At 46.4% G+C, this 17,384-nt stretch overlaps 1 protein-coding gene and 1 long non-coding RNA gene across 5 annotated transcripts in view; one reads left to right on the forward strand and one right to left on the reverse strand.

Annotated features, from left to right (window-relative positions):
- The window catches only part of DMTF1 (cyclin D binding myb like transcription factor 1), a 35,124-nt gene that overhangs the window by 14,298 nt on the left and 3,442 nt on the right, over positions 1-17,384 (forward strand). For all 3 annotated transcript variants that reach the window (XM_029077424.2, XM_029077423.2, XM_029077425.2), the window contains 12 exons: positions 324-446; positions 2,277-2,371; positions 4,606-4,720; positions 5,824-5,900; positions 6,931-7,088; positions 8,227-8,259; positions 9,429-9,538; positions 11,281-11,509; positions 12,837-12,988; positions 15,057-15,266; positions 15,637-15,722; positions 17,217-17,375. In XM_029077424.2, the coding sequence (XP_028933257.1) occupies positions 324-446; positions 2,277-2,371; positions 4,606-4,720; positions 5,824-5,900; positions 6,931-7,088; positions 8,227-8,259; positions 9,429-9,538; positions 11,281-11,509; positions 12,837-12,988; positions 15,057-15,266; positions 15,637-15,722; positions 17,217-17,375 (1,547 nt within the window). The remainder of the gene's footprint in view (positions 1-323; positions 447-2,276; positions 2,372-4,605; positions 4,721-5,823; positions 5,901-6,930; positions 7,089-8,226; positions 8,260-9,428; positions 9,539-11,280; positions 11,510-12,836; positions 12,989-15,056; positions 15,267-15,636; positions 15,723-17,216; positions 17,376-17,384) is intronic.
- Positions 7,088-17,344, reverse strand: LOC120638767. Of its 2 annotated transcripts, none has more exons than XR_005660699.1 (3): positions 17,260-17,344; positions 10,472-10,618; positions 7,088-7,863 (listed from the first exon to the last, which is right to left on the reverse strand). It is a non-coding gene; the product is annotated as an uncharacterized LOC120638767 (long non-coding RNA). The 2 variants fall into 2 exon arrangements; XR_005660700.1 differs by having other exon boundaries at positions 17,256-17,343.

A 17,384-nucleotide genomic window follows, 5' to 3' on the forward strand; every position in this document is an offset into this window, starting at 1 on the left:
ACCAGGATTTGTGGGTGGAGCCATGCAGTTGCAGAAATGCAGTGTGGGTTGCTGGCAAGCCACCCATCCTGAACCCAGCAGCAGGAGCTGAGGGCCTGCCCAGCACCTGCAGGAGGTCATGGGAGGGAGGGAGGACGGGTGTAAGTCAGGAAGGAGTGGCCATCTAGAGGTGGCCTCTCATCCCCCATCTTTCTTTACATCCCTGAGTGAGCCAGTTACTCCTGACATTTCTGTGGCAGGGAAGAGAGGAGCTTTGATCCTCTGTGGTGGGGTTTTCTTGAGGTTTGCTTGTTAAAGGGACAGTGGCTCTCTTTTGTCATTAGAAACCGATGAAGTAGACTCGGAAGATAGCACCGAACCGCCACACAAGAGACTGTGTTTGTCCTCTGAGGATGACCAAAGTCTTGATGAATCCACCCCCTGCATTTCTGTTGTTGCACTTCCACGTAAGTCTCACCGAGTAACAAGGAGGCTTCAGCGTTTTTTGTTTTGTTTGGGGTTTTGTTTTAGTAAGGAAGATGGTAAATCAAGGTCTCAGTTACCCAAATCAAGAGATGAACAATGGCCGTGAATTATATATTCTGAGGTCTTTAGTTCAAAGTTTGCCTATTAAATATAGTCAATCAGTTGTATTTATCGAGCTCTTACTGTGTGCAGAGCACTGGACTAAGTGCTTTGGAGAATACAGCATAAGAGTATATCACAGTTGGTAGACACATTTCCTACCCACAACAAGCTTACAGTCTAGAGGTCGTAGAGCCAAAGTAGAAACAGCTAAAAGAACATTTTTAGTGTGTTTTTTTTTTTAGGAAATAAGGATTCTTTAGCCTCAGCACTTTGTAATATCTGGTCTTAGGGGTCCAGCCGTGTGGAATCAATTAACCAGTGATAATTATTGAGGGCTTATTGTGTGCAGAGCACATTACTAAGTGCTTGGGAGACTATAATTTAACAGAGTTGCTAGACAGGTTCCCTGCCCACAACAAGCTTACAATTTAGAGGGGTGCTGCTCAACTGTATATATTCTGCTCAACTGTATATATTTTCATTACCCTATTTATTTTGTTAATGAAATGTACATCGCCTTGATTCTATTTAGTTGCCATTGTTTTTACGAGATGTTCTTCCCCTTGACCCTATTTATTGCTATTGTTCTTGTCTGTCTCCCCCGATTAGACTGTAAGCCCGTCAAACGGCAGTGACTGTCTCTGTTGCCGACTTGTTCATTCCAAGCTCTTAGTACAGTGCTCTGCACATAGTAAGCGCTCAATAAATACTATTGAATGAATGAATGAATATTGCCCAGCCCCAGATATTTGCCCTTAGAATTGCAAGCTCTGGGATACTTCCCTCTTTGGACAAAGTTCAGCTGTAACACCAGTAGTTTCTTGGCCCCCTGAATGTCTTCCTAATCAGGTTTTGCTGTTCTAAGTGGTGTATTCTTGTGTCTGGCCTCAAGGTATATAACAAGATAAGTCCAACAGAAATAAGCCAGGAAACTAGTGGATTTGGTTCCGGTTGGGTTGATAAACATGAACAGAAAGTTATTTCTTCTCCTGTTGTTTCTTAGTAGCCTTTAAATATCATATTCTGAAATTGTTTGTTTTAAGAACAGAGACGCAAAGCATGGTTGATTAGATTGGTTAGAACTGCAGGCTAAAGAACTGTAGCAGTCACCAGTCTCTGCTGCATGTCCACTGTACAGAGCTCTCTATGTACTAGGCACACTGTACAAACAGCACCTGATCCCTTTCAACAGGGTGCTTAAAAATCTGAATTTCTAGAAAAGTAAAGTTTCAAATATTACCTCCAAAGTCTGTTGTTTTGGAAAGAATTGTATCAACCACTGTGGGACAAAAATTAAAGTTGGGGTGCTTCTGCGTTGGTTTTGCAAATCGACTATTACTTATCCATCCACAGCCTCTTCTCCCTGCACCCCACAGTGGAAAGATAGGTAGAAAAATAAATGAAATCCAGGGCAGATTTGCTCATCTGTGTGAGCGGGTAGTGAGCGAGACTACTTCCACAACTGCACTGGGGATAACTGCCCTGCTATAAAATGGGAGTCACTGATGCTTTGTAGCTGCTTGACTTTTGAAAGTCTTTATTCAAACCCGTGGAGGATTTTGATGGCAAGGAACAGGCAGGTTCATGCCGGAAAAGAAGTATTCAGGTGCTGCTTTGTGGGCACTATCAGGGCAGCCAGGTCAAACCATAACAGCCGTATGTAAACCGTGTCCCGGAGATCAGCCGAACTGATACCGCTTGTGCTCCAGTTTCAGAAAATGATCAGAGCTTTGAGGTGACTATGACTGCTACCACGGAGGTAGCTGACGACGACATTACTGAGGGAACTGTGACTCAGATCCAGGTATAGTAAAGCTTCCCAGCCGGCCCAGAGGGATACAGCCAACTACCCATCTCATACATCCAGTTTTGACCCGGGGAGCTTAAAACCTCTTAAAAGTGGCACCAACCCTACAACCGGGGATGAGAAATGACTGGCGTTTTTTGGTTTCCTCCTCTCCCTCTCTCCCACAGATGCATGGAAATCAGAGGGTAAAAGAAGCATTTTGTTTCATTTTTCCTACTGTCTGGTCTGAGGAGTATTATTATATTATTATAATGGCATTTGTTAAGCACTTACTATGTGTCAAGCACTCTTCTAAACGCTGGAGGGGATACAAGATAATCAGGTTGTCCCACATGGGGTTCACAGTCTTAATCCCCATTTTACAGATGAGGTAACTGAGGCACAGAGAAGTCAAGTGATTTGCCCAGAGTCACACAGCTGACAAGTGGCGGAGATAGGATTAGAACTCATGACCTCCAACTCCCAAGCCCTTGCACTTTCCACTGAGCCATGCTGCTTCTCTAAGAGTAGTTCAGATCCATAGAGAGAGTAGACACTCCTTGCACACACCTCATCTTGTTTGTCAGGATCCCGGCAGAGAGTTTGGATTTAGGTTAGGTTTACTTTTGCCAACTACTGTTAATTAGAAAACAGGCAAGTTCCTGTCTGCTGAATACCACTCTGCCCGATGGAATAACTTATCCGTGTGCATCTCTACAGCAGCAGACGTGTCTCTGCATTCAGGAGGTCACATGGGTTTCCAAAGTTTTGCCTTGAGGAAGACCGGGCCCAGCAAATGCCAACAAAGCTGAATTTCTGGCAGCAGAAGCTATCCCGGGCAGCTTTGCCAACACAGGTGCATTCGTAACATAGGAGCTGCAGCTGGTTACATCAGGGCCTGCAAATTTGACCTTGCCCTCTCATCAGCCCCTTTATGCATCGCCTATGAAGGCAACAGCTTTATCAAGGTCCACTGTAGATGACCTCTTTGCCAAAAGCACCAGAATTCCTTTCTGAGTGGCCTGAAGTGTAATTGTCCTGGGTGGGAGGTTCACCTAGAATCATCTTGCTCCTAGAGGCAAGGGTGCGTTCCCCCTCTGAACCTGCCAAGGGTATTCCATATTTTCCGTTGGCTCCCAGGCAGGGATCTGAGCCCCAGTCCTTGGGCAGCCCATTTTCCTGAAACAGGAGTCAGAGCATTTGCAATTGCAGTGTCCTGCTCATAGGGGAACCTCAGTGGCCCAGACGGTAGCAAGGGCCAGGACCAGAAGTGTCTCAGTCAATCAGTCAACTGTATTTATTGAGTGCCGGCTGTGTGCAGAGCACTGGACTTGGGAAAGTACAGCGCAGCAATATAGCAGAGACATTCCCTGTCCACAACGAGCTTCCAGCCTCGACCCTGAGTGGGTCACCGAATTGTGTAAAGTCCTTGCATAGCCTCTCTCTCTTTGCTTTCCCACGGCTGCCACCACAGAACAGGTCTTCTGATGAACCTCCTGTCTTTTTCTGGCCTTTGTTCTTCTGTAGTGGTGGGAAGTGAGGCTCCTGATTTAGAGCTCAGGCCTTGGGATTTTCCATTGCCATAGTAAAAACGGCAAAAAAAAAAGGAAGATTTGTAGTCATGGATTCGTAGATCGTTCAGCATTTATAGAATGTTGGGTGTGGAGGGCACCAGAGACCCCGGGATCCTCATTATCCTATTTAAAGCAAACATTTTCCTGGATTCCATCAGAGCATCCCACCTCTCAGCATCATAACCAGAAGTTTTTAATTGAGTGCATATCCTGCACAGAGAACTGTACTCCACGCTTGGGACTAGACAGAGAAAAAATGGACATAGTCCCTGCGATTTGGACATACACGATTCTAGTTGGAGGGCAGCTAGGGAGGCAAGTCTGTATGAGCAGTTAAGAGATCAACACTGGAATTCAAATCTCAACAGTTGAACTAAATAAATAGTTTCTGTCAAAACCTCAGCATAGTACCCTAAACCATCTCTCATCCCCAGCTTCAACCACAGTCCAGAATATAGGACTTACCTCAGAGGTGTAAAGCCCAAAAGGTTATAGCCCAGCTTTGTTTTAGAGAGCCACCTTTTGGTGCCCTGTCAACAGGATGCCCTCTAGTGGGGTGTGAGGCCTTGGCCTCACACTACCACCACCTGTGTTAAGTAAGGGTCTGAATTTTGGGTTGAATTCTGAGAACCTTGGCTATTGAATTGCACTAATGAGTCATTAATTTATCCTTCCCAGATTCTTCAGAATGAGCAGCTGGATGAAATCTCTCCTCTAGGCAATGAGGAGGTTTCAGCTGTTAGTCAAGCTTGGTTTACTACTAAAGAGGACAAGGATTCTCTAACAAACAAAGGTGAGATGCCAGGGTATTTGGCAAATTGTGATTTCATATTGTAGATGGTTGTCCTTCATATTTGAAGAAGACACCACTGATGGGGAAATTCATCTCTGAGTGCATGTGTGGCTGAGAAAGCCATTGCAGGACCCACGGTCCCGGTTTCATTGTACACACAAAAAGGCCTGCTTTCCTGTGGTGTCATGTTTAATATTTGTAGTGCTGGCACCGATTACCTCCTTGTCTCTCATTCCTTCTGAAGCTTTTGCCCAAAAAGAGCCAGTTGGAACAATGGGGGTGGAGTGGCAATCGAAGCATTTTTTCTGGCAAACATAAACAATAGAGTGCAATCTTGGCAGTGTTCTCTGAAGGATTTATCTCATTTAAGTGATTGAATATCTAAAATGGGAGCTAATTTGGCTGCGAGTGAAACCTGTAACAAATCAGCAAAAGGAATGGTGTTGTCTCTTCACCAACCGATTATGCAAAAGCGGTTTTTTTCCTATATAAGTGGCACCTTGTGGCCGGGGTTGGGGGACACAGGGTACTCCCAGGAGGAGGCAGCAAGGCCTAAATCACTATGGCTGGTTCACTTCTGGTGGTCTGAGTCTCTTCACAAGTGCCCAGCCTGGCTTTGCGGCCACCTGAGCAGCAGAACAGGAGCAGAACTGAAAAGCCTGTGACTGCCATCAGAACGGGAGGGGATCTGGGATGGAGGGGGTGGGATCTGATCCAATAGATAAACTCCATGTTAGCAAGAAGAAAAGTCTGTGTTTTCCCCTCTCACTGATTTCTATTAAAATTCTAGTTTTTTCTCTGTGGGGTTAGCAGTGTTTGAATTTCTCCTTTGTTTCAGCTTTTAAAAGCCAAAGTAGTATATACAAAGAAAAACTTTTTTTTCCCTTTGGGAAGTATAGTAACTGAATAAGAATGAAACCTTGAAAGTCTGAAAATAGGTTTGACAGAGGTGGAATAGGGTGAGTCATGACTGGAAGTGGTTTCTTTGTGGTATGTACTTTTTTTCCCCATTAATTACACACCCTAGAAAACCAGTGTATTTTTTTTCCTTTTTATATTTGAGTGACTTTTTTTCCATGACTCCACATTGTCTTCTTCTACAGGGCATAAATGGAAACAGGGAATGTGGTCGAAGGAAGAGATCGACATTTTAATGAGTAATATTGAACGCTATTTAAAGGTATTCCTTATGACAAATTTACTGTTCTCACTAACCTGTCTTTTTTAGTCTGACCGATTGAAACAGTATCTGCTGCCCATTACACATGATTAGGAGCTTCATTGATTTACATGACTTCCATTGATTTGAATGTTTTTTATGTGTGTAATCAGTACTTTTTAATAATTTGGAATCATTCTTAGAATTTCAGACTCTATGCAGTCCTCCATTGCCCAAAAGATTCATTTTTGACCCCTAAACCCTTTAGAGATATGAGTGAATGTACCTATTTGAAACCTCTGCCTATTGTAATGTAACTGGCTAGGTTTACATAGAGTAATCACACCCAGGTTTCTGAATGGCCTCAGATGGAAATCCCAGATAGCTCATCTTATATTGTGTACCCAAGGGAACTCTTCCAAGTGGAGAGTGTATTTTGTACTGATAAGCTTTCATTGCTAAATCTAAACCGATTGTGGAATTTTTTTTAATCTTATATACACACGATTGGCACTTGGGGAATAGGGGTGGGCTGTAGTTGATGAAAATACGCTTCTCAGTTTCCTTTTGTTTTGCCTGCTAGTTCCCTATTTGTTACTTTATCCCTTTTGAGACTTTTTTGAAATGCTTTCGGACCACTGGTTCTCTCTGGGGATTGGGTCAGCCCTATTTCTTGTACACATTGGTGAAAGGAGAGGTGAAATACTATTTGGAAGTTGGTTGAAGAGCCAGAATTAGATTTGTTTTCCTGGTATTAAGCTTGTGTCCCTTGTCATTTGCAAAAGTGGAAAGCTAGGCCCAGCAGCTACATGAAAAGAAATGACTTTTAGAAAATGCTTTGAACTTGGAGAAAATTTAATTTTTAAGATTCCCTTTATAGCTTTTTGTCACAGTTCTCAACTTTGTCCTTGGATTTTAATGGTGCAGTAAATGTGCATTCCATTATTTTTCTAAATGTCATCAGATTTAAAATGCAAAACTTTAAAAAGCTTGGTGTGTCCATGTGCATTTTTATCAGAATCCCTAAAACAGACAAATGTAACCCATTTAGGCACGCGGAATAAAAGATGCCACAGAAATCATCTTTGAGATGTCAAAAGACGAAAGGAAAGATTTCTACAGGACTATAGCATGGGGTCTGAACCGGCCTTTGTTTGCAGTGTATAGAAGAGTGCTTCGCATGTACGATGACAGAAACCATGTGGGAAAGTATGAACATCTATAATGCTGCATGTTTTCACTTGTGACTAGGGACGAATCCCTTTGGACTTGTGATTTGTAGTGAATGACAGTAAATATAACCAGGACTCAGATGTGGAGTAACAGTGGGCTAGGAAGAATGACTCACACTTTTAGTGATTCTGTCCTTGTAAAGTTCAGCATCTCTGAGGATCCGTGGTTTTGCAGGATCCAAGTGTAAAAACAAGCATCTTCACCGAGACAGAAACAGGACTGGGAAGTGTCGGGGGGATAGGGGGTGTCAGCGTCATAGGTGTTGGCTTTAGAAAGGCTGATTGAGTGGGCAGGCCTGTGGCTGTTCATTTTTTCATCTTGCTGAAACAAATCCTCTGCCCAAGTCTCTGGTTGCAGCTGGATCCAGTGACCAGCCCGGAGCATGGAGTTTTTAAGGCTGAATGAGCATGAGAGGAGAGAAGCTAGTTTGCGTCAGTGATCGTGGAATCAAGACAGATGTATGGTTTGGTCCATAGACTCAGAATATCAGGAGTTCAAATGGCTTCCGGAATTGAGCCTCCTTTTTTCCTCATTGAAGGAGAGTTTTTCAAACCTAGGCTGCTCTCGCCTGTGCTCTGCTGCAGCACGAGGCGGGTCAAGGAGAGCTTTCAACCCAGAGCAGAAATCTTCTAAGCAGCTGAGGGGAGGATTTTGCTGGCATCTCTGTTATTTCTTTGCTGATCTTAAGAGGGTTTGGCACAAGTTTTCATTTTGCTGTCATCTGCAGTGAGGTAAAATGTCGTCATCCTGTCTGGAAATAGTAGTGGTTTGGGCCCTTTGTTAAATGAAGTTTGGGTAAATAACCTAAAAATGAACACTTCAGAGGTTCACAGTCAAGATTGTGGACCTATTTAATAATGCCAGGCATTTGTTAGTGACTTTCAGTAAAGCTGTTGTTGGATTATCTGTATCGAAAGTCCTCTCTATGTTGATTTAGCAGTGGAATTTATTAAGTTTTTCTTATGTGCCAAGCTCTGTTTTACTCAACTCTAGGGTAACTTTAGTAACTTTAGCCACTTATGCCTTAGGGCAGGAATTGTATTTTAATCCAGACTGTCCCATTTTCTCTGTCCCTGTTTTAATTGATTTCAATTTCTTGATTAACCCTCTCTAGGTACACTCCTGAAGAAATTGAAAAGCTCAAGGAGTAAGTTTCTCATTTTCTTAATATAATACTACTGAAACGCTTTCGTTGTAAATAGTTTTTACTATGAACCTTTACCAAGAGCTTTGGAAGGAAAACGTGCCTGTGAACAACCTAAAATGGGGTGATTGTGGTTCGCTGGGATGTTAGGGTAGAGCCAACCATGATCAGAGTGGGGCAGAGTGCACATGCAGTCTTAGAGTGTCGTGGGTTCCTGTTGCAGCAACCCTGAAGAAAATCAATTGGTCTCTTGGGGTTTCTGGGATATTTGGAGAAGAAGCAGGTCTGAGTTACTGTGGGAGTGAGGAGGACCTGCGCCCAGTTTCTACCTCCTGACTCAGGGCTATCTCGTTTATGTGGGGCCCTTCATTTTATGGGCCTTACCCCCACCCCGGTAGATACTGTGTTTATTATCTGCCACCAGCTGCTACCCTTGGCTGTGTGCTCCCATCCTTGTAAACTTACTGAGGTCACCTCGTGTGGCCTGGAGGTAGCACCTTGCCCCATCGTCTTAGGGTGGAATAATGGTCTAGTATCACTGAAGATAAGGGTTCTTCAACTTTAGCCGAGCCCTTAAGTACCCGAGCAAGACCATCAGTGCATAGAGAAATCAAAGTAAGATCCAAGAGATGAGTAAATCAGGAGTTCTGAAGCAAAGGCAGACAGGGATGTGAGCTCTTAGAGCAGGATGGTAGGAAGTAAATAGGGTCCAGAGGAAAATTGACATCCTTTTTGGTAAGTTAGTAGTATTTACTGAGCGCTGACTGTGTTCAGAGCACCGTACTAAATACTAAATCTAATACTGATGATAGGGTACACTCATCAGGCACAGGGCCTATCTGACGTGAGGCTCACACAGTATGAAGGGTTGGCTATTAAATATCCATTTTGCAGATGAGGCACAGAGAAGTGAAGTGACCTGCCCGGGTCACACACATCTATCTCAGTTCACCGTTCTCTTCTGAACCCATAAAAGCAGCATTTTTCCACTCAGCAACAATGGGGGCTAAAAAAATCCACACTTTCAAACTTCAGCACCTAAAATTTTGCTGCCCCTTGTCAAAGCCGGTCAAATAGGAGGGAAGAGTGAACACCGAATGACTGTCTTGGTAAAAGTTGGGAGGCTCTCGCCCCCACTGAAGCCAATGCTGATGGTCAGAGTTTTGTTTTAGGCTCCGGATAAAGCACGGCAACGACTGGGCAACCATAGGTGCCGTGCTGGGGAGAAGTGCGTCTTCAGTTAAAGATCGATGTCGGCTGATGAAGGACACCTGCAACACAGGTACCGTGCCCACGTGCCCCCCGCCCTCTTACTTGCCTACCCTGTCCCATTCTTCATTGCTCACAGAATCATTTGACCTTCTTGTCCAAAGACTTATTGGCTCCCCACTGGGAATCACTCCCACAAATTCTCCCTGGCCAGAGACCTAGAGGCCTGTTTTTGGCTTACCTTTGGTTTTTCCCAGGATTTAGGAAGAGAACTGTAGAGCTGGAAAGGATCTCCTGAGGTTATCTGGCCCAAACCTCTGCCTCCAGGGCAATTGTTTGCCTGTGGTTATTGATTCCTTTCTGAAGGAGCTCCCTGATAGGCAAGCCACAGATTTCCCTGATGCCATTCAAATATTCTGTTGCCCTGACAGTCAAGAAAGTTTGCCTTGCATCTAACGTAATAGTAATAATAAGAATAATGTATTTGTTAAGCACTTACTATGTGCTAGCCACTATACTAAGCGCTGGGAGAGATACAAGATAATCGGGTAGGCACAGTCCCTGTCCCACATAGGGCTCACCATCAAAATCCCCATTTTACAGATGAGGAAACTGAGGTACAGAGAAGTTAAGTAACATGTCCAAGGTCACACATCAGACAACCAAACTCCCTCCTGCTTTTATGTAATCTTAGTTCTGCTTGTTTTGTCGCTGCAGGCTCTGAGAACAAGTGGTTATCAAAATGTCCCCTTCAAAGACCCTCCAGATATCTTGGGACAGTGATATCACGTCTGCCTTCTTGTGTCTTTGCTTTACAGCCCAATTCCCCTAACCTACTCTCACAGTTCCTATTCTCTGCTCCTTTCATGACTTCTGTTTTTCTCCTTTCGTATTTTTCCTTTGGAATTTGAAGTCTGTACTTTCGCAAAAGTATATGGGTGTTAGATTAGGTGGTTGCTGTATTCCAGACCCAGCTGAGGGCTTAGGGAGGGAATTTACTACTTACTTCCGTCTGCCGGGTTCCGCTGTAAGCCATCTTTCTCAGCAGCTGGCTAACTGCATATTGTGTCTAGTGTTTTTTTCTCTTCTGTTCCTCAGACCGCACCTGTCTGGGGCCAAGCGCCCCTTAAACCATGGGCAGTTGAAATTCCACCTGGAAGAGAGGGCAAACAGAAATATACCCTTCTATGAAAATGCCAGATATTTTCCCTTGTAGCTCACCAGCAACTCACAGCAGTCATGGGGCAGGTTTTGGGAAGCAGATAGGAGCGAGAGAAAAGGCAGGGGTCCCCAACTCCCCCATGAGCTGCGTAATGGCGTGTCAGATCTGGCTAGGCAACCTGAACCTCAAGGAGGGCTAGGGGTGGAGACCCCTCCGCAGGCCATGTGCAGTGGCTGGCCCGGGGGTGAAAAACTCGAATCCTGACTGTTGGCCAATGAGCCAACTAGCCTGCTTCGAATCACCTTTCTGACGGGTTGAGCAACTGGCCCAACTGTTTCATTACAGCTTCTACTTAAATGTTAGCCAAAAGACTTGGCAACTTTTGTTTTGTTAAAGATTGCAGTCTGTGAATCCACAATATTTCCACCGAAGAGTCAGCCCCTCCGAGGGAACCTGGGGCTGAGGGGCAGGACCAGGCAGGCATTCACCCTCCTTCTGCTTGGCGGTTTGGGAGAGGATAATTGAGAGATGGGCTCTGGAGCTGAGGCCTGCTCCTTCCAGACCCCAGAAATGTTGAGACGCAACCGTCCTTAGCAGGATTGGAGTGGGCATCGGTGGTGGTGGCAGTAGTCTGAGTGATTCCTTTCTTTCAGGGAAATGGACAGAAGAGGAGGAGAAAAGACTGGCGGAGGTGGTTCATGAGCTCACAAGCACCGAGCCAGGCGACATCGTCACCCAGGGCGTGTCGTGGGCGGCCGTGGCCGAGCGGGTGGGCACCCGCTCGGAAAAGCAGTGCCGCTCCAAGTGGCTCAACTACCTGAATTGGAAGCAGAGCGGGGGCACAGAGTGGACCAAGGAAGATGAAATCAACCTCATCCTGAGGTTTGTGCCTCGACCCCTCCCCACCCCTGCCGGGAGGGAAGTTGCCATGCACGGCCCTAGTTGTGCCGTTGCTCGTCCCCGCCCCCGCCCCCCCAAGCATCCTCGGCCAGCATCACGGCTGCTGACTGCCCTCCCCAGAGAGAGCTGCTGTGTTTGAGTTCCTGACTCTTTCATCTTGAGCTCTTTTCTGTTTTGTGTTCTGTTCCTTTTGTAGTGGATTTAGTGCCTGTGCAAGGTGCCAGATTGAAGGCCTGGAGACTGAAGTCCTCTCTCGATCCGAGGAACAGGTACGGCACAGGCAGCGGCAGTGCAAGCTTTTCCACTGTCCCACCAATGTGCCTCAGTCCTGGCCTGGAGGGACCGTGTGTCTAGGGACAAGAGGGTTATTCAGTCTCCACGCCCTTCAATCCTTGGCTGCTCTGCCAAGAAGCCGGGGAGGGGGCGGGGGGATGGGAGGGAGAGGCAGCCGGGAGGTTCCTCACCACGGCCGCCGGCCGTCTCTTTCCCAGGCGCTTCTCTGGCAATGGATCGGGGAGGGGCTCCCGGCCCTGGAGCTCAGTGCTGCCCTCGAGCCATACCGAACGTTTTGAACTTGGGCCGGAGTGGGCGTGGGTGAAGTCGAGCAGGGAATTGGCTTGGAAGAATTCATCGATTTCTCACAAGATACTTATGGAAATTCTTACTTTTTTGGGAAAGTGAAATGTTGGCGGTGGCCCTTTTGGCCCTGGAATATAGTTGGTCCTTTTTCCCCCGGGGGATCTTTATCAAGTGTCACTGGTCATCCATTTTACAGATTGAGAAACTGAGGCACCAAGTTGTCCTGCGGCGGGCCAATCAGCAAGCAAAAAATAAGACTCTGGACAGCCAGCCAGTCGATATCCAAGTAGTAATAGCAGTAGTGGTAGCAGAAGTAGTATTGATTGAAGCCCACGCGGTGGAGTACACCGTATACTAGGGGTTTGAGCAGGGCCGATACAGACATGCTATGCCCCCTCCCCTTCGAGGACTTCACACTCTGAGACCACCTGGCTCTCCATCCTAATGTTCCCAAACAACCTTCTCCCCCGTTTGCAGTCAGACTTTCCGATCATGCCTCTAAAGGCCGCCGTCAGCCGGGGAGGCTCCCCAACTTGGTGCAGTTGTACCTATGCGACTTCCGTCCGGGTGACCGAGCTTCTCTCCACCAGCCTCATTGCGTCCTCCGAGTTCAGCCATCCCCGTTGCCAACTTGCCTTCGAGCAGTCAGAGCGAAAGATGAAGCAGAGTAGCATCTCTGTGCAGTCCCAAAGCCAACCCCTAACGGATACTCATTTTTGTAACCTGTCAGAATAGCAGAGCTCGAAGTGGCTGATGAAAATGACATAAACTGGGATCTCCTAGCTGAGGGATGGAGCAGTGTCCGCTCTCCACAGTGGCTCCGAAGTAAATGGTGGACCATCAAAAGGCAGATAGCAAACCACAAGGACGTTTCATTCCCTGGTAATGTATTTCTCGGGCATTGGCCATTTTTCGGTGGGAAAAGTCAGTTACCTTAATTTTGAACTGGGTGGACGGGGGGCTCTTCTTTGTGGATGAATGTGGAAATCTACCTTATTTAATCCTGTTGACAATTGGCTAGTCAACAGAGTAGATCTTTCTGAATTCACCTTGTCCTAAAGTACCAAGGCAGGCTGCCCGTCTTTGGCTGGGAACTGGTCCTGTATAGCTCATTAAGTACATCTTGGCCATGCCTCCGAAGGCACAGCCTAAGTTTACAAAGTCCATCTCGACAGGGTTCCTCAGCGTCCCCAGGGAACACTGATAAACGTAGCGTTATGTATCCAACTTCCTACTCCCTGACTCGCCATGTTTCCAGAGTAGATTTCTTCAGCAGCACTTGGCTAGTATTAGTGCCCAGATCCCCGTGGCTTGGAGAGACTGAAGAAGAATCCTGTTCCCTGAAGCCCAAATCCATAAAATATGGTGATTGCCTGCTTCTTCTCTCCCTCCAAGGGCCATTAATGAGATCTTGGAAGCAGTTTAAGCTTCTTAGGAGAAAAGGATTATACAAATGTCTTTGAACATAAGCTCTTAAAAACATCTGAATATGCAGTTTCGATCGATTCCGTATATGATTACTCTTCCCGGGGCCCTCAATTAAAACATTAAATGATAAAAATCAAATCAAATGGTATCGTCAGCTCTGTGACACTCCCTATTTTTCTTCCCCAGCCAGAGGAATTCCAGTTAGTCTCCAATGTTGATTTGGAAATTAAATTATGCTCTCTGTTTATATCTGCTTCTTAAATTTCTGCCCCTTTGACATCTTTTTGGGTTTTTGGAGATGAGCCAACCACTGAGGCATTTTGCCTGACCATGACTTTAAGGGAAAAATCTGGTTTGTTATTAAACAACCAGCTACCGTTGCTTCTTAGTATCTGAGGTTTTTAGAGACAGTAGTAAGGGGCTATAATACAGTATGGGGCCAAGTCCCCTCCTGTGGGTTTAACACTGTTGGGGCCAGGTCATTAATTCCCCCCACAGTTTTTCAGGCAGGAGGGGTCGCAAAGTGGTTGAAATGTTCACCAGACAGTCATAAAGCTGGGGGAGCCAGACACCTTGTAAGCTGGTTAAGGCAAAGATTTGTCTTTCTAGGAGGCAGTAGCACACCAGTGGTGTTTATAGTGACGAGTCAGCCGAGTCCCTCCCTCCTTCCTTCCCTCTCTTCTGAGCTCAACAGCTTCCCCTGAGGACAGGAACTCTACCCATTTCGATGAAACCGGGGACATTGAGACAGCATTCCTAAGTAGCTGCTCCTTTCCCCCTTGGCCATGACAGGAGAGCAGGCGGATTGTCGGATCAAAGCCCAAGGCCAGCAGGAAACTAATCTGCAGATGTATTGGGCCCACCTCTGCCCAGAAGTGGAAATCCAAACCCACGAAGAAGGCAAGAGCCACAAGAGCTCCTGATGCCCAGAAATTGAGGGATTTCTTGAAAATCTCTTAGCTTAATCTACAAAAATCCAGGCTGTATATGGAGACCTGTTTCCTGGTCTGTGAAAGCCATCTCGATACAACAGTCGAATATGGTGGTGCTCTAAAAGTCTTTATGCACAGACCCAAACTAAAAACAAACAAAAAAAACTACCAACTGGAAATTTAAAATTCAGAAATCAGATATTCTGCACTGCCATTCCATTGTACTACATATTCCATTGTAAAGAATAAGAAATTTGCAAATTATAAATCCCATGGGGCTGGGATTCTGACTCGTTCTGTATTGTGTGCAATGCCTAGCACACACTCGATGGTTTAATCAAAATGAGAGGAGAGAAAATCAACAGTGGTTATTTCCTTAGTTCATTTGGGAGCAGGAACTGTCGAACATGTAGGACAGAACAGAGTTTTGGTTTAAGAAATTCAAAGAAGCTTTGATCTTCAGTCTGTGTAAGACCTAACGGTGAACAGATCGTGTTTTCCAAATGTTTTTGCACTCCTCTCTTTTCCTAAGATCCCACTCTGTTTGAGGATGATATGTTTTCCCTCTTTCTCTGCCCATCTCACTCCAGTTTTAATCAAAGGTCTTAAACAGTTGCACGAGAACCAAAAGAACAACCCAGCACTTTTGGAGCCTAAGTCGGGAGCCGGGGCAGCAAACACGAACTCCAGTTCTGGAGTTCAGCATGTTCAGATTCGGGTGGCCCGCTTGGAGGAGAGCCCGGGGATCCCTCCGAGCCCCATGACAGCTCTGCAGATTCCTGTCCAGATCACCCACATGTGTAAGTCCCTATGCTGGCCTACCACAACCCCTGTGGAGGGGCGCAGGGAGAGGGTCTCTGTCTTCCCCCAGAATCTGCAGAGAGTTGATTGGGGCTTCTGGGAAAGACCCTGTCAGGGCAGTTATTTAGAGAGGTGTTGGAGGGGAGAGTGCTGGACCCAAGAGCGAAAGAAGTTCTTTGGAGAAGAACAGCCTGGTCTCCCTCTGGACCTGGTCATTCCAATCCCCCCCCCCCCCCACTCATGGTTCAGGCAGATTTCTCCTCAGCCTGAAGCCTTCTAAGCAGGATCTTCCATCACATATTTTTTTCCCTCCCCCGCCTTGAGGTCTGTCAGTTGCAAATGTCATTTTCTCTGTTTCTCGAACTACAGCTTCAACAGAACCCCCTCCCACCACCGTCGACTCGGAGACGATTACCCTGAATAGCGGAACACTACAGACATTTGAGATTCTTCCGGTGAGTAAAATCAGAGCGTGCTGTTGTATTATCCTCAGCCCCGTCATTCGCTTCCTGAAATATCCACTCTATTAGAAATCCAAAGCCCTGTAAGAAGTAAGGATCCAGCACCTCTTTGAAGCATTGCTTGGCACACAAAATCCTCCCCTGGCTTTCTGTGTCCTTCAGCATCAAACAACAACTCCTCACAATCATCACCCCGCCTTAACCTAGCGCGCACCCCGACTCAACATCAGTTCGCCTCACCTTACCCATCTGCTCTCTCCACTGCTGTTCCCCGACATGTTCTCTTCATCCTTCCCAATCCAATCTTCCCATCATACCTCGTTCTTGACTCTCGCACCTCCGTCCTCTCACTCGTGCCATTCCTCCATCTTGGAACTCCCTTCCTCATCCAACTTTCCTCGGTTAATTCCCGACTCCCTAAATCATATAAGCCAACCAGCCACCTCTCGCGTTTACAAATTATGAAGAGAATTGAATCAAAGGGTTAATGACATGCTTTTTTTACTTGGATTTTATGTTGAGGTTCTTCTGAAAGAGAATTGCAGGTAAGTAAACTGCTTCCCTTTGGTTTTTTTTTTCCATCCCTGTAAAGAAATAATCTTGGTGTTTAAACTCTGCATGACAGAATAGAGAGGGTGCCTTCCATTGTTCATGTTCATACCAGGAGTAGCTTTTGTGTCCTGCGCGACTCGCCAATCCCGTCTGCAGTAGGCCACCAATGATACTCTGCCTCTCCAGGAAGCATGCTAACTTCCTGACTTGGACCCGGCTTTTGGGTTCAGTGCTGGGCCTTAAACAAGGGCTCCACTCGGTGTGCTTGTGCCTGCCTTGGAGCACAGTACAGTCCCCCTCTTCCACCCACCACCTCCTTCTCCAACGGCTTGACCAGTTGGGTGTGGGCCCGGATGGTGACTTGGTCACCCTCCCCAACACCCTGTGTCCTTGCATTTTGCACCCCTCCCTTCCTCGCAACACCCCTCTGCTACCACCTTCTGGTGATCTCGACCTGAGCCCACAACTGAGCAGGGAGGATCTGGTCAGAGGTCGTGACGCCTTTTGTCTTTGTCTCTCACCCGCTGTCTGTGAGCCCATCTTTTATTAATTAGTCACCTCTAGGCCCGGAATCCCTTGGACTTCCCACAGTCCCCTCCCACCCAGGAGATATTCAGAAAGAGCAGGACAGGGCAAGCCTATGAGAGGGGTGCTTGTCTCAGACTGACAGTGTCCTTGGGAAAAGAGTAAAGAGTTGCAAAGAGTTTCTCACCCAGAGTGAGAATTGATTTATTTCAGGCCTACAAAATAAGGAAGAATGCCGATTGTATTCTCTTTACCTATTTATCTCCTGTGTGGGGACAGGCTGGTGAAAACCTTGAAACTGGTAAATTATTTCTATTTATTGGCAAAGTTGATTAACCGACGGTCGGAGATAGATTAACCAACCCCAGTGACCTTTTTATGGGATTTTTTATGTTTTTCTCATCCCTATAGTCTTTCCACCTCCAGCCCACCGGAACGCCAGGCACTTACTTACTCCAGACCAGCTCGAGCCAGGGTCTTCCCTTAACACTGACAGCCAGCCCCACGGTGACTCTCACAGCCGCTGCGGCTCCCGCCTCCCCGGAGCAGATCATCGTGCACGCCCTGTCTGTACGTTGT

Source organism: Ornithorhynchus anatinus, chromosome 13 (genome assembly GCF_004115215.2).
Source record: "Ornithorhynchus anatinus isolate Pmale09 chromosome 13, mOrnAna1.pri.v4, whole genome shotgun sequence".
Lineage (NCBI taxonomy): Eukaryota > Metazoa > Chordata > Mammalia > Monotremata > Ornithorhynchidae > Ornithorhynchus > Ornithorhynchus anatinus.